Source organism: Sorex fumeus, unplaced genomic scaffold (assembly GCF_029834395.1).
Source record: "Sorex fumeus unplaced genomic scaffold, SorFum_2.1 ptg000115l, whole genome shotgun sequence".
NCBI lineage: Eukaryota > Metazoa > Chordata > Mammalia > Eulipotyphla > Soricidae > Sorex > Sorex fumeus.
Genome location: NW_026606172.1, coordinates 10,892,197 through 10,909,756, shown reverse-complemented (window position 1 = coordinate 10,909,756; position 17,560 = coordinate 10,892,197). Strand labels below are relative to the sequence as shown.

Below are 17,560 nucleotides of genomic sequence, written 5' to 3'. Positions count from 1 at the left end.
AAAACTGTCCAAACTCAAAGAATTAGAATTTTTTAAAAAAGGACTTGACAGATATCTCACTAAAGAGGACATTTACAGATGGCAAGCACTTAAAAATATTATCAAAAGAATTAGCAAAGAGAAAAATTAAAATTACAAAGACAATGACATAGCATTACCATCAATTAGAAGAGCTAACATTAAAAGAGACAGAAACAGCTAGCAGCTAACACAACTTGCTGGCAAAGATGCAAATCAACTGGGCCACCTTCATGTTGCTGGTGGAAATACAAATGTTGCAGAAACTATGAAAAATAATTGAGTGACTTCCTACAAACTTAAAACTATGTTTTCCATATGGCCCAGAAATTTTACTCCTGGGCATTTCTCCTGAAAATAAAATCCATATGTTTATGGATTCAGTTGTAGTGGATCCCCATGCCCTCACCCTACCCCATCTCACTCCCCACTCCACCAGTGCCAGGGAAGTATTAAATAGTCCAGGACTTCACAGTGTATTTATTTTTTGCCACACCCAACTGTGCTCAGGGATCACTTGTGGTTGGGGCTCAGGGGTCCATACAGGGTCATGAGAAAGGAACTTACACAGGATTGACTATGTGCAAGGCAAGTGCCTTACTCAGTATACTATCTTTCTGATCCCTTACAATTGCATATTTTTAATAGTCAAAGCTAGAAACAATCCAAATTAAGCAGGTGAATAACTAACCCATGTTAGATCCATTTGATGGAAAACTACTATCCAGTAATAACAATTAAAAAAAAAAAAGACTATTGATTATGCATTTAAATAATGTACTTAAATAATATGTGATATAAAATTAGATATGTGAAGGGAGTAATGGGATGCCAATTAATTTTGTAATTTATATAACCTTTTATTTTTTTTTAACATTACAGGGATTTAAAAAAAAATTCCTTGTCAGTGGTTACCAAAGGTTAGGGGTGTACAGAATATAAAAAGGATATGGGAATTCCTATTCAACTAAATTCCTATTTAGTTGAAACATATATGTAACTCCTACCCCAATGGAGATACAGAACAATATGTAACTCCTACCCCAATGGAGATACAGAACTGTTTCAACTAAATAGGAATTATATATATATATTTACAAATCTATAAAATAGTGTAAATAAATAAGTGCAGGTAAAGGCTGGTGAAATTTAAAGTTAGTGGCTTACCCCATGTCAATTTCATTCTTTTGACACTACAATGACACATTTGGAGCAAGTTCAGTAAAGCATATATGAACCTTCTTGATACTATTTTTGCAACTTCCCATGAATCTATATTTACCTGAAAAAAAAACTTTGTTTTGTTCATAGACCATACCTTAGGACTTACTTCTGGCTCTGTGCTCAGAATCATTCCTGATAGGGCTCTGGGGACCCTATGGAGTGCTGGAAATTAAACCCAGGTAGACCTCATGCAAGGCACATGTCCTGCTTGCCATACTATCTCTCAGGCCCCTCAAAATTCTTCTTGTTTTGTTATATTTTGTTTGGGGAATTATTCTTGGCAATGTTCATGGATTATTCCTGGTTCCACACCCAGGAATTACTCCTAGCAAAGCTCAGGGAACTGTGGAAAGCCAAAAATTATATCCCTGTCAGCAGCAAGCAGTTCAAGTGCCCTACCTGCTATACTATCTCTCCGGCCCTCAAAATACTTCTTAAAGGACAATAGAGATAAAAGAGGGGTTAAACCTCCCTGGCATGCAATTGAACTATCCTTGGCACCCCAAATAGTCGAAGAGCATCACCAAGAGTAATCTCTAAGTGCAGAGGTAGGAGTAAATACTGAGCACCGCTCCAAAATTGTTTAATCCTTTCTAATGATCATTCCTAAATTCATTGTATTTGTTAATGATGTCCTCAAATTTGAAATGTTGAACCTGGACAACAAAACTTCAGTTTTGATAACACTCCTGCTTCTAGTATGTCTAGACTATGGATTATCTTTGTGAGATATGTTTATCAAACTTGAATGGATATCATTCAGTTTTCAATAAAAAGAACTATAGGGAAATGAAGCAAAATAGACCACTGATTCTTCACCTCATTCTGATCATGATCAAAAAACAATTTAAGCAACCAAAACAGCACTGTCAACAAATGAGGGTGAAGGACTGACATTCCCATTTGTAAACAAATGAAAAAAACACAAGAAAGCAAACTAAAGTGTCTGAAATAAAAACTGAGAATGTGTGTGTGTGTGTGTGTGTGTGTGTGTGTAACTTCAGAACCCTGGAATAATAACTATTCTTTTGAAAGATGATTATAAGAGAAAAAGCAAAAGTAAGGGCAAAAGCAAGGATGATTATAAGACAAAAAGCAAGTATAGGAACAGTATAGGAACTTTTGTCTCTCTGCCTGAGAATGAGCTGGTCTAATTTACTTAGCCCCTGACACCAGCTCTTGGGAACACCACTATTTTCTTTAATTTCAAAGATATCTCACTGATTAAGAATATGAAAATGTTTGGTGAGGAAATTAGCTTAATTACCTGTCTTTTTTGTATTTCTAAAAATGAGCTATCATTTAATTCATTTGGAGAACATAGTCGTTCTGAGGTTAGAAGGAAGAACTAAATTAAAGACAACAATTTCTGCTCAATCTTCAATGCACAGTGTGTCTTTTATTACTTAACTACATATGAATTTATGGGCCATTAACATTTTATCATTCCATGCTTTTATTTTTCTCACACATTAAAAAAGCTTAAGATGTGTAGCCATTGTTCTCCAAATCAAACCTACCCCAGGGTTTCATATAAAATGTAGAATTTTATCATCAGAGACAGGCTTGTGTGTTGGCTTTGAGAATAGGACTAAAGAGCAATAGGTAGGAGAATGTGACTCTTCTTTGATGTTTGAATGAAAGAACAGCATTTTGTCTAGAGTCCTATAAAATCCTTCTAAAAGGTTATGGGTCTGTAATCCATGGTCTTTCTCTGCTACATTTGGATATCATGAATAACTGGTGGCTGAGTTACTTTCTTTGGCTCTTGGGATGATACTCAGAGCTTACTCTTGGCTCTGGGCTCAGGGGGATCACTCTTGGTCAGCTCACAGAACCATATGTGGTACCGGGGATCAAATCCAGGTCACATGTATGCAAGGTATGTACCTTACCAGCTGTTTTATTACTTTTCTTTTTCTCAACAGATTCATTCCTGGACGAGGCTCATCAGGTAAAAAGAAGAGACATGGATGAGCCTCGTCCAGGAATGAATCTGTTGAGAAACTAACATATGAAAGTTTTGTGACTGTCATCTCCAGACTCTCACAGAGTCAGGGATGGGCGATCTCTCTCCAACCCTCCGTTATTCCAGGAGCCTAGCAGTCATGACCATGAACTGCCTCTGGTACCAAAAGAAAAAACTCATTAACTGGTCATGACACAAAGATAAATAAATCACAAAACAGATCAGCAAGCTGCAGAGATGCATTTAGACCAGTGGCCAGGATGAGTCTCAGCCAGGATGAGTCTCATCTGGGCACCAACGAGGAGGGCAGGTCAACCCACCATCTCCCAAACAGAACCCCGGCATCCAAAACCCTTCAGAACCTAATCACTGCCATGCTAACATCTGGACACCATGGACTCAATCAAGCCTCACCCAGGAATGAATCTGTTAAAAAAAAAAAAATGTGTGGGTTTTGTGATCAAAATCACCAGGCTCTCATGGAGTCAGAGATGGGCGACCCACCCCCATCTCCACCCTGTCTCCAACCCACCCCAACTTCCCCATTCTTCCGAGAGACTGGTAGTCACATCCATGAACTGCCTCTGGAGCCAGATAAATTCATTAGCTGGCCATGATCCAGAGATTCATAAATAATCTCAAAAGAGATCAGATAGCTGCAGAGATGCCTCCAGACCACAAAGTCACCATCCAGTTAAAAATTTAACCCCAGCTTCACCACCCTACCCAATTTTTAGAATTTCTGGAGCAACATCTCATACTCTAAACCACTGATATACCAGGTGTAGCACATCACATTGATGGGATGTAGACTAGAAGGCAAATAATGTCGATTAAGAAGATATTAACACACCTATAAAAATATGTTAATAATCCCTTATACAAGACTTAATGTCTCCAGGGTAAGATACAACAATCTTTACTTTCTTTTAAGGAAATCTTTTTTGATCATTTTTGGTGAATTACTCATAACAAGCTATACAAAATAAATCATTTAGGGGCTGCTATTGGGGCTGGCTTCAGTGGTGGCTGGGAAAATTGGAAATAATGGTGGTAGGAAGATGTAAAGGTGGTGGGATTGGTATTGGAATATTGAATGTAATAAATCACTGTGAACAACTTTATAAAAATAAACTAAATTTGAAAAAATTAAATAATAAACATTTTAAAAGAGCATAAGTTTTCCTTATTAAAAGAGTAATAAAATTTAATAGATTTGAATAAGACTGTAGATTGAAAAAGATTTAATAGCTTATTAATATTATTAATAATTTAATTAATAGAACTTCTTATTAGATTGATGCTTTGAGCTCCAGTAGATAGCACTTTTATTTTCAAAGTCTTAAAGCTGCTAACATGTATTTTTTTCCTCTGATTCTGAAAGTTATATCTGTTATTAGTAAGTCCATTCCTCCAACCATCCAGAGTTTAGCAGGAAGAAAATCCCTACAGTTGTTTGATGCCCAAGAATATGAACACTTAGCAGTCAGATGAAAGGAGAAAAAAGGCAGGGGAATCAGATCAAGAACAGAGTGATTTTGAGCTTCTGCAGGCTAGCATTTACCTCTCCCAATGAAAGGAAATTTGTGCTCATTAGATCCGAGGACTCATCTTGCCTTCAGCTTATAGTAAACTGGAAATTGCCTTATCATTTCCTCTCCGAATTAAGGATCAAAGTTTAAATGTGTTATTTTCCTTCTCTACTAGATTATTATTAAAATTACCACCTCCTCACCTCATTCACATAAGCACTCTGCCAAGGATAAAGAAAGACACCCCCCGCCCCCCACTAAAGATGTTATTAACCAGCAAAATGAGAAGTTAGAAGACATTTCTGCTCGTGTTATTTATCTGATGTTTTACCTAAGGATATAATATCAAGGATGCTAAGAAAAATACATTTTTCTATAAATGATATCGACAAATACTTGAAAGTTTAGTTTGCTAAAAATATCATCATGAAATAACTCATTTATATACTGAACGTTTTTAGTTACATTCCAAGTATTTTCAAACACCTACAAGAGAGTTTACAAATGAAGAAACTGAGTTTCACAGAGGCTGATTAATTTTTCCTGGAATTCCAGAATTTTTAACACTCACGAGAATTAAAAATTCAAGCTTTTCCTTAGTGTTATACTTTGTAATACAGACACTCAACAATATTTTAATATATTTTTGTATTTTCCATTGAAAACTAAATGTATGATCGGTATTATTCTGAAAAACATCAAAGACCAATCAAGCATCATAAATTAGCCCCCGTAAACAATGTCAAACTGCAATGAAATCATGTAACAAATTGAATAGATAAAGAATGCATGAAAGCATATGTTTTGTGTGGAGTTTCACTTTTTCTGTATGTACCAGATAGCTAAGTGGAATAATATTGCTTCTGTATAGAAAATACAAAAGAACCCTGGATTCAAAATAGTGATGAGCACCCACTGTTGGACAGTTGTCAGCATGAGAAGAGAATCCACGCCAGTCAAAGTTGACTTGAGAATGAAAGGTACATGTGAGCCATAATTCTCCCCAGTGAAAACACTTTCATGCTTTCCTTTAATAACAATGAATGGATAATTGAAATTTAATATATATATATAAATCTCTAAAGAGAAGATTAATATGCTTATAGCACTAAACCAAAAGCACTGTTCACAGGAACTATATAATCATCTCACTCACTTAGAACCAGCATAGTGGGAGCTAAACTGAATCCTCTAAGGAGCTTCCCAAAATGAGTCATTTTCTCAGGTGGTGCTGGCAGCAGGAGCCAGAGCCTAACCTACACCAAAATGCCCCATCAAGTCATTTTAAGGTACTTTGAAAAAGAGAAGAGGTCAGAGTCTCTTGCCCATCACTGTAGAAAATTCAGGAGTAACTCTGGAGTTAGTACAGATCTCAGTGACAAAGGGCAAATGAATCTACTGGCACAAAAGAGCAGGCCGGGTATATCTTTTGATCTTCAGATTCTTCCCTGCCTTCTCAAATCATTGACATCTGACTTCCTTCAGAGTCTACAACTTGGCCAGGCACAGAGAAAAAAGTGCAGCATTCAGATATGACATACAAAGTCTGTGCTTTGAGAATCCATTTTTGTTATGATTGCTGACACTCCAAATTCAAGCTGCTTTCTAATTCTGACTGGATACCTATGGAAAAGCTACTTCTATTTCTAACAAATAAAGATGTTCACTTGTCCTTGTAATATTTAAATACAATTGGGCTTGGAAAAGCCCCTCCTCCCACTCCTGGGCCCACAATTTGACCCTCAGGCTCTCTCAGGCTGAATATTTCTTCAATGATTAAATCTTTAGTCTCCGTGGAGATGAAAGTTTTAATTAATAACAACTGTCTTGGTTTTCACTGGTTATCTTCAGCTCTTTACTAAGAGTATTTATTATTTTTCCAAGATTACCACCCAAAAAGAGAAGATAGCACTTTTCTTTTAATTTGTTTCCTTCCCTACTATTGCTTCTCTGTCCATGTGTCCTAGAGCATTACCAACAATTTTAGCTGAAAGAGAATTTACCTGAGATTCATTGTATCAGGAAAAAAGAATACATACATATATATATATATATATATATATATATATATATATATTTGCTTGAGTGGTCACCAGTAACGTCTCACAACAAATTGTGAGACTTGTTGTTACTGTGTTTGGTATATCGAATATATCACCGATAGCTTGCCAGGTTTTGCTGTGCGGGCAGGATACTCTCGGTAGCTTGTCAGGCTCTCTGAGAGGGGCAGAGAAATCGAACCCGGGTCAGCCACATCGGCTGCATTCAAGGCAAACGCCTTACCACCTGTGCTATCACTCCAGCCCATATATATAAGAATAGATATAAGAATATATAATGTATATTATATAAGAATATATCTATCAGTTATTTGCTAATTTTATATTTCCTATAAGTCAGGTATAGTTCTACAAAACAAGTGAGCAAACACTATAGACACAGTGCCCACTCACAAGAGAAAACAATCAAGTTGGATTACAAGAGAGAATTAAGGACAACCACATCACTGTGGTTGATCACTCTTAAAACCACAGTTTTCAAGATAGTATCCAAGAGGTAAAGGAACTTCTGAGGCCAGAAGAATATCAGGGAAATCATCCAATATTACCACTAACCTATGTCTGAAAGCATGTGTTGTTATTACAACAGTCAATGATTCACTAAACAGGAAAGAGCATGCACGAAAGCACAAAAGCACAGGCAGACTCACAGCTATACCAAAATGTGTGAATCCAAGATTAAGATAGTACTCTGGAACAATTAAAAATGATATTCTTGGACTTCAGAGTTAGTACAGAGGTTAAGATACCTGTCTTGCATGCAATCAAACCCAGTTTGATCCCCAGCACTGCAAATCGTCCCCTGAGTACTACCAGGAGTGATCCTTGAGTGAAGAGTGAGAAGTAAGTCCTGCCAACTACCAGTGCAGCCCCCTTAAAAAACTGATATTCAGATGATATTCAATTGATATTCATATCAGAGACGACCACTGAACTAGAGCCATTACCGACTGGATTACACAGGAAGTCAAAAGACCACATGGCCGCCCACCTACGAGATGGTCAGACTTCTTTGTCAAGACCCTGAACGATCAGTTTGAGGCTCTTCATGTTCCTAGAAGGAGCAGATGCCATTGGGATACACTAGCACACGACAGGGACATATGGAGACGTTACTGGTGCCAGCTCAAGCAAATCGATGAGTAACAGGATGTCAAACGATCAAGTGATTCATATGAGTTAAGATCTACTTTAACAATAGATCAGAAAAAAATACTTTCTTCGGATAAAAATTAAATATAGGGGCTGGAGAGATAGTACAGCGGGTAGGGCGTTTGCCTTGCACGCGGCCGACCCGGGTTCGATTCCCAGCATCCCATATGGTCCCCTGAGCACTGCCAGGAGTAACTCCTGAGTGCAGAGCCAGGAGTAACCTCTGTGCATGGCCAGGTGTGACCCAAAATGCAAAAAAAAATAAATATAGAAGAGTTTCACTTTCATTTGTACTAAGAGTCATAATTAGATCAGAAAAATACTCCCAATTCTTAATCATTCTTGCCTTTTTCAGTATGTTTTGACACTTAACTTCTGAGCCTACACAAAATTTGAAACTAAAATTTTTAATATTTAAGATAAAATATGTGTAAAATGAATAACATGTTTTCAATGTATTCCATTGATATTTTAGTACCCTTTCTAAATTGGTGACCACAGAATGATAGAAGTAGAAATACATACTTATAAACAGATGGACATGGAGAGTGTCATGCTGAGCAAAATTATTCAGAAGCAGAGGAACAAACATAGAATGACTGCACTCATTTTGGAAACTAAAAAAACATAGTATGAGTCGAATACCCAAGGATGGTAGAAACAGGCCAAGACGATCAGTCTACTGATGGAAGCCTGCTTCAACTGCTGGGGAAGAAGAGAGGTGGTATACAGAAGGGATCACTATGACTAAGAAGAGATCACTAAAATAGTTGGAAATGATCACTCTGGATAAATACTGCGTGCTGAAAGTTGCTGAAAGTAGGTAAAGGAACAAACATGATATCCTCTCAATATCTGTAATGCAAACCATAATGCCCAAAAGGCAAGAGAAGAGATAAGGGAAAATGCCTGCCATTAAGACAGACTGGGTAGGGGGTGGAGGGGTGGGGGTAAAGGTCACGAAAAGGAAAGTGGGGATATTGGTGGTGAGAAATGTACAATGGTGGAGGGATGGGTGTTGGGACATTGTATGACTGAAACTGGATCATTGAACAGCTTTGTAACTGTATTTCACGGTGATTCAATTTTAAAAATATAATAAAAAAATAAAAAAAGAAGTAAAAATACAGAGTGTTATAAACTTGAAAAACAGAGCTCATAATACACTACCCATAAGAAGAAAGAGGTAGAGAAAAGTAATGAAGTATGTGGTTTAAATTTTAGATCCATGAAATTGGTAGACAAGGGTAACATACATTCTTAGAAAGGGTGAAAAGCAAAAAATTCATTTGGAATGAATAACCCTACATTCTGTGTTATACATTTTATGTATTATATGTATAGAACTTCAAACTGAATACAAATATGCTCAGACCTTGAGAAACATTTGGGGTTAAAATAGATACGGGCAAACTTCAGTAGAGAGATGGAAATCCATAGGAAGAATGAGAGTGTCAAGAGAAAGTATACAAAGTAGAAATACATAAGCAGGGCCAAGAGGAAAGTTCTGAAAACCTATTACATTAGTAAGAAAAGAACAAAGAAAAAAAAAAGAGAAAATGAAAGAAAAGCAAAAGCAGTAATTGCACATTCAGAAAAGCCCAAGGTAATCCAAAATGTCCAATACTAGAGATAAAGAAAAGGAAGAGTACCAAGAAATTGTTAATAATTGTCAATAACTGTTGGCAATAATTGTCAATTACTGGAAATAGTTTTAAACCGACTGGGGAACTTAGTAGCCATGTGAGCTAAAACCAGTTATTTGATGACACTTCAGATCCAAACTTCAGATACACTGTAGATACACAATTTATCTAACAAGTATCTATAATAATATACAATGTACATTATTTATATACAATATAAAAATAAATTAATTATATATGTGGAGTTCTTTGGCTGATCTTCTCAGTCCTATCTTGGCATTAAAATCACCAACAATGATCTTGTAGAAGGTGTGGTCTTCTTTATAGAACTTCTCCAGCTCCATGCAGAACTTCTCAACTTCTCCTTCATCATAATTGGATGTTGGTGCATAGTCAAAGAAGACAGAAACTGCCTCTATTTAAGAGTAACACATCTATTTAACTGTAAACGTTCAATTCAGGTTGTTAGGCATTCGAATGAATCAATGCTCATGGCCAAGTTTGTGTTGACAAGGACACCGAGACCTCCGACACCTCTTTTATCGCATGTTCCGAGGAACAATTCTTCTCCAGTGTCAAAAACGGCGTGATGAGATTGGTGCCTTCTTGTCTCCGTCAGAACAATGATGTCATACTTGATCTTTTGCGCTTGTACCATCAGGTCCTCGATAGATGCATTCGATGCTAGCGTATGTGCATTGAAAGTGCAGACGATCATTTTTGTCTTCCTTCGTTTTGGCAGCCTAGTTCAGCCTTGAGATTTTATCAGCCTCTCCTTCCTCATCCTTCTCAACACTGCCATATTGGTGACGCCTTCAGGGTCAGGGGAATGAGACCCATTATAATTACTGGTTTTGGCATACGAATACACAACAGATAGCTTGTGAGGCTCTGCCGAGCAGGCGGAATACTCTCAGTAGCTTGCCAGGCTCTCCAAGAGGGATCGAGTCTTTTAGGGAGGCCTCTAAACACCCTTGCAGGTGTTCCCATGGTTCAAACCATATTTGAACCCTATCAAATATGGTACAGCAATTCTGGAAATGGATATTAAGTGTCTTATATAAGTATCTATGGATATTAAAGGTCTTATCGGGACCCATGGCCTAGAATGGAACGAACAGGGTGACAGACGGTCTGAGTTATTCATGTCGGCCAAGACCATCCATGGTAACTCAGAGTTCCAGAAAGTCGAATCTAAACATTGGACTTGGGAGTCTCCCGATGGACAGTTCCACAATGAAATAGACCACATCATATTCAATCAATGGTTTTGCCTTACCGATGTCACTCTTGTCCCAAAATTCCAAACAGGATCAGACCACCGTATCCTTCATGCAAAATTCTACTTCACAGAGCAGGGAGAAAGGACTGTAAAGTTTAAGAAGAGAACTCCCAGAATGACCACCAACTGGGAGCTCTTTGGCACTAATGCGGCAACATGGGAAGATGCCATTGTTGACAACATTGACAAGGAATACGATGGACTGGTTCAGCACCTCCATGATTGTGTGAGGAATGCCAAGAGAGAGATAGCCACAAAAAAAACACCTGTCTTCGAAAACTCTTGAGCTTATTCGCCAACGTGGCTTGGCGCATGCCTCAAGCAACTGCAAGCGAACATCTGAGCTCACAAAGCAGTGCAGAGATGCAATCAAGGAAGACTTCAAAGAGAGAAGAGCAGAAGTACTGGTAGATGTGGCAGAAGCCGGGAAAAGCATTTGTAATACCCATCTGTCCTTCGCCAACTACCAGATCAAGATGACTGAGCTCCAACGTCCTGATGGATCGATTACATCTTCCAGAAGGGCAACAGAGAAGACTGTTCATGACTTCTACTCAGAACTCTTCGATATCCATATCCACCTGCCTACATATCAAATTCCACAGGATGAATATGTCATTCCCAATGTTCAACCTTCCGAAATCCGACACGCCATTTCATCGGTAAAGAAATGAACAGCACCCGGACCAGACAAGGTCAGACCTGAATACCTGAAGAACCTGCCATCAGTACTCATCAATACGCTGGCTCAGCTCTTCACATGCAACCTGTCTGAATGCAAGGTTCCGTCCCAGTGGAAAACCAGCAGGACTGTACTACTGCACAAGAAGGGAGACATCCACGACACTGACAACTATCGCCCAATCTGCCTATTGTCTGTCATCTACAGGCTGTTCACTCGAGTCACCCTGAATAGGATTGGCAGAACACTAGATGAAGGACAATCATGTGAGCAAGCCGGGTTCCGCAAAGGATTCAGCACCATCAACTATATCCACGTGATAACCAAGTTCATTGAGGTTTCTCAGGAGTTCAAGATGCAGCTCTGTCTAACGTTCATTGATTTAAAGAAGGCCTTTGATTCTGTTGAGATGGAAGTGGTCATTGAAGCCCTAGCCAATCAGGGCATTCAAACTCAATACATCAGGATCCTCCGTGAGCTATATCACGGATTCACTACCAGAATCTCACCATTCTACAGAGAAGTAATCATTGATGTCAAGAGAGGGGTTCGGCAGGGTGATACTATTTCACCAAAACTCTTCAGTGCCACCCTCGAGAACATTATGCGACGACTGGAATGGGAAGGAATGGGAGTGAAGATAGATGGTCGGCAACTACATCACCTCCACTTTGCTGATGACATTGTTCTAATAACATCAAACATTAGCCAAGCTGCACAAATGCTGGCTGACTTCAACCGTGAGTGTGGAAAGGTCGGACTATAGCTGAATCATACAATGACAATGTTTATGAGAAACAGCCTTGTTCCTGATGCTCCATTCGCCCTCACTGGAATTACCATCTCCGAATGCAACAGTTATGTGTACCTAGGTTGAGAAGTCAACATGACAAATGACCTGGCACCCGAGCTGCGCAGGAGGAAGAGAGCGGCTTGGAACGCCTTCAAGAATGTCGAAGAAATAGCTAAGAGGACGAAGAACCTCTGGCTCTTAACATATAACATATTTATATGTTAATATAAATATATTAACATATTTATACTTTTTATATTAATATACAATGGATCTACAATGGATATGCAAATTGAGGATTAATGTACAATGTATCTACAATTATAACATAGATGTGAATTAAAACAGAAGGTACATAAAGATGTTATTACAGACAGATTTTCCACAACTTTTACCACAACTTTTCCTTTTGACTGTTCATAAACATCCATTCTCTGTTCCCCACTCTTGGTTGAGAGGGCACATCTGACTTGTAGTGGAATAAAAAATATGTCAGCAATAGTTCCTCACTGATAGTCAAAGGCCATAAGAAACAGTGCACAGTCAACATAATGTGTGCTCCTTGCCATTGACATTGTAGAAACATATTTCAAAATGAAGTGTTCATCAGTCTGGAGCCTTGAGTGACTCACTTGAGGAAAGAATTGACTAGAGGTTTAAAACTCTAGAACACTGGTTCACCATCTGACCTAGTGATGTGTTGTGAGTACACATCTGGTGAAGTACTGCTCACCAAATCACCACAACAATCTGCAATATAATAACAATAATAAAGCATGATGGGAATGAAGAGAGAGTAGAGGGGTAAAGGCTTGGCCTTGCACAGACCAACCAGGGTTCAATTCTCAGCACCCTAAATGAATACAGTCAGTAGTAAGCCAGGAATACCACTGAGTATGACCCCAAAAGAAAAAAGCAGAAGAGTCAGAAAGTGTTGGATAACATTGGTTTGTCTTTGCTCTTGCAGCACAGAGGTTTACTGAGTTGCACCCATCACCATATATTGCTTTTATCTTTCCTTTTTGTCCTTTGCATAGTTTAGCAATGTGCTTTTTGTATAGACGCAGGAAGACATGGTGATTCAATTTAAAAAATTAATGGATTACTAAGGAAAGGAGAAAGCAAAATGCCCTTAGATGGAATCCTGCCCTTGACTAATCTTCTAGAATCTAGAGTGCTAAAACCCCAGATGAGATTTTTGTCCTTGAGTTAATCTCCCAGAAGAACATCCCCTAAAGGAAGGGCTTTCCATCTGTTTATTGTTATGATAATGTTCAACCACACCCATGCATACCCCCACCCTTCATGATTTCTATATAACTAAAGCTGTTGAATAAGTGCCACTGATTAGTAACTAGCCTGTGACCCTGTCCTTTCATTCAGGGGCCTGTGAGAACAGTTCTCCACCATTGGATGCACCCAAGCTTGAACTCACAGGAAAGAAATTCTATCTTTAAAGGTCATTAAATGAGATACTGCAGAGGCTATCATATACAGTATTTTTAATACATTATTTAATAAATCAACTTTTATTTAATGACAGTATTCACTAGTCCACATAATTGATACTCTTAGAGTTATAGAAAAGGTGGTAAATAGAAACATCAATAGCATCAACGGTAGGGCGTTTGCCTTGCATGCAGCCAGCCCGGCTGAGCCGGGTTCGATTCCTCCGCCCCTCTTGGAGAGCCCGGCAAGCTACCGAGAGTATCTCGCCCACACTGGAAAGCTACCCATGACGTATTTAATATGCCAAACACAGTAACAACAAGTCTCAAAAAAAAAAAAATGGAGACGTTACTGGGCCCGCTTGAGCAAATAGATGAACAACAGGACGACAGTACTTAATATAATTTCTAATTATGTTTTGGCTGTAAAGAGATGAGATAGTGCCAGGGTGATAGTACAGCAGGTAGGGCATATACCTTGCATATTTCTGGACCTGAGTTCAATTCCCAGAATCCCAGACAGTCCCCCAAGCACCATCAGCAAGTGCAGAGCCAGGAGTAAGCCTGGAGCATCACCAGGTGTGACCCAAACCCACCCCCCCACCAAAAAAAAAGATGAGAGAAAGAAATAGCCTTCCCTATCACAATTCTTTTTTTTGTTTTTGTTTTTTGGGTCACACCTGGCGATGCACAGGGGTTGCTCCTGGTTCTGCATTCAGGAATTACCCCTGGTGGTACTCGGGACCATGTGGGATGCTGGAAATTGAACCTGGGTCAGCCATGCTATTGCTCCAGCTCCCCCTCCCCCTTCACAATTCTTATATACTATTTTGATCCCCTAAATTTTCTTCATGAGCTGGATTCAAAGCTATAGGGTTGACTTGTATGTTGTGTTAGGCCAAAGACACACTGAGCATCTAGGTAGGTTATAAATAAATAAATAAATAAATAAATAACCAGAAAGGAAAAGTAACCAGGACTAGATTTTATGGAGGAATTTGCTATTTGTCAATGTTCATAGTAAATGTTACCACTGCCAAACACCAAATTACTATTTGATATGCCTAAATGGAACATGTGTGCTGGAAAATGGCAATTATTCAGAACTAAGACCAGAAGTAGAAATGGGGTCAGAGGGAGGCTCAAAGGCCCATTGGGCCAGTCTTTTCACCAAGAACACAGAAATGCCCCCACTTCTTTATTCTGGCCTTTGTCCTCCTCATTAGTTTTGACAAAGCATGAAAGAAAATCAAAATTGGATCACTCCCAAATGGAGTTAAACTGAATTACAGAAAAAAATTTAACAAGAGATGTTGGTCTACTTAGAAACTGTTGGGTTCTTCTCTTCTTTTTAAAAAAGTTAAAGAGCAGCTGGACTGATAGCACAGTGGGTAGGGCATTTGCCTTGCACGTGGCCGACCTGGGTTCAATCCCAGCATCCCATATGGTCCCCTGAGCACCCCAGGAGTGATTCCTGAGTGCAGAGCCAGGAGTAACCCCTGACCCAAAAAATAAAAATAAATTAAAAACAAATGAATAAAAAATAAAAAAAAGTTAAGGAGAAAAAACATTGCCACGACTCTTTGAAATTTCCTGTCACTTTACAAAGCATACCAAGTAGATCAACGTCAATGCTATTAAGCATATTAAAAACACTTTGCCATCATCTTTTGCTCTAAAATGTGCTGACTATTTCTAAATCTAAATCTAAATCCAAATCTAATCTAAACTTGAATTATAAAGATTAAGTCATGCTTTTTTGAAAAAAATATCGCATTATAAATTCTGAAAACAATTTCATAAGCTTACTCCCTAAGTAACTTGTAAAAGTTTCAAAAATCTGATTAATGTAGCAACTGCAACTCTTGAGACTGACTCATGGGAAGGGTGGTCTGGGATTAGACACTGAATTCAACTTTGTACCCATTTCTTTTCATTCACAGGGCTTCTCTAATAAACAGTTGCTGAACTGACTCCAGGTAATACATCTTTATGTTTTAAATTGTGTTTGTGTTAAACTCCCAATCCACTATATTGCTGGCCCTTGCCCCTCCCCTTCCCCAGTGCACATAATCCTGAACTAGAAATTTTCATTCTCAAGTGGCTTGGCTAAAAAGGTAGAACTTCATTGTCACTTTTAAAGTGGTATGCTGTCCATTTTTTAAGACTATATATACATATACATAGTTGTTAAAACTACATATATACACACATATAGCTGACTATAATTATTTTCCCAGCAACTAAGTTATGGCAGAGCAAATTTATTCAACATAATACAAGACAAATTACTGCTACTTCTTGAACCAGCCTCCAGAAATTTGGCTTGCTCCCTTTGTAGGATGGTTGTGCCACACACCTATGAATGCAGCTGTAAATTTTGCTCATCAGTGTCAACCCCAAGAGGGGGAAGAGTGATTAAGATGAGTTTAGTATTCCCTGGAAGGGGACTATTAACAAGGAATGAACAGGGGCCGCCCCAAAACACTCCTCTTGGCTGAGAGGAGAGGTGCCTGCTACAGAAGCAGGCTGGGTGGTGGGGGGGGGGGGTGACTTCAGAGGGTGGGAGGGAAGCTGGTGCTTGGGGACACTGGTGCTGGGAAATTACACTGGTGGAGAAATGTGAGCGGGAAGTGTATGACTGAAATGCAATCATGAACAATTTTGTAATGCTCTATCTCATGGTGATTCAATAAAAAAAAAAAGAGCGAGAATCCTCTTGGATATAAGATCACAGTATTTCTACGAAATAAACAAGAACATCTTAAACGCTCAATTACCCAAGCCAGGTCTCACACACGGGCTACTACAGCACAAGACGGGTGCCTAAAATCCGCAGTGAGCATTGCCTCCAGCTGCACGAGTACCTGAGGAAATGAGTGCTAGAAGCCAAAGCACGTACGCAATGGCTCCAAAGTGCTGATTCAGAGAGCGGAGGGGGGCAGGAGTGAGAGAGAGAGAGAGAGGAAAGTTTACTCTAAACTGTCCAGGACTCAGCGGCAGGGGAGGTGTCAACCTCCTAATCCGGAAGTCAATGATGCCAGTTACCCAGTCGGTCCTACGCCCACACTCAGAAGCTGCAACCACCTTCGGTCGTGGGCGGGGCCAGGCGGCGGGGCGGGGCCAGGAGAAGTGGGCGGGGCTAGTCGGGGTGAGGCGGGGCTAGGCTCCGGAGGGCGGGTCCCTTCCGGAAAAGAGCCAGACCGAGATTGGGCGAAAGAGGCGTCGCGGGGCGGGGCCTGAGCGCCCGAGGAGGCGCGCTGGCCCTCCCAGTCGGTCCTCAGCGCCAAAAAAGCTTCTGAGCGGCCCGGGCTCCGCGAGGTGGTGGGAGGGACAGTTAGGCGGTTACCTGCGCTGGAAGTCCTGGGCGAAGGGCTTCAGGTACGGGTCGATTTCCAGCAGCCGGGCTAAGTCGGGCACGGCCGCCAGCGCCCGCTCCGCGCTGTCCGCCCGAGTCTCGGCAGCCGCCATCTTCCGCCGCAGCCCGAGTAGCCGAGGCCCGAGAGGGTCGAGTGCGGCCCGAGCGGGAGCCGGAGCGGCCGACGGAGGCTGCGAGGGCGGAGCCGCACGACGCCCTGGGCCCTTTATAGCCGGGAGCTCGGCCGCTCTCCACACCCCCCTACTACCCCCACCTCCCGCAGCGGGAAGGTCCCGGGACGCACGTCCCGAACTGGGGGGGTGGGAGGAAGAGGAAGAGGAGGGTGCTGGGGGCCTCTCCGCCCACCCCGCGCCGCGCACCTTGGAACCGCTGCAC

The 17,560-nt window shown here is 40.2% G+C and overlaps 1 protein-coding gene across 1 annotated transcript in view; it reads right to left on the bottom strand.

The window, feature by feature from the left end:
• The window catches only part of GBE1 (1,4-alpha-glucan branching enzyme 1), a 334,927-nt gene extending 317,579 nt beyond the window's left edge, over window positions 1-17,348 (bottom strand). The window contains exon 1 of the mRNA XM_056135449.1: window positions 17,156-17,348. Within this exon, the coding sequence (XP_055991424.1) occupies window positions 17,156-17,277 (122 nt within the window). The 5' untranslated portion in view covers window positions 17,278-17,348. The remainder of the gene's footprint in view (window positions 1-17,155) is intronic.
• Window positions 17,349-17,560: the final 212 nt, after the last annotated feature.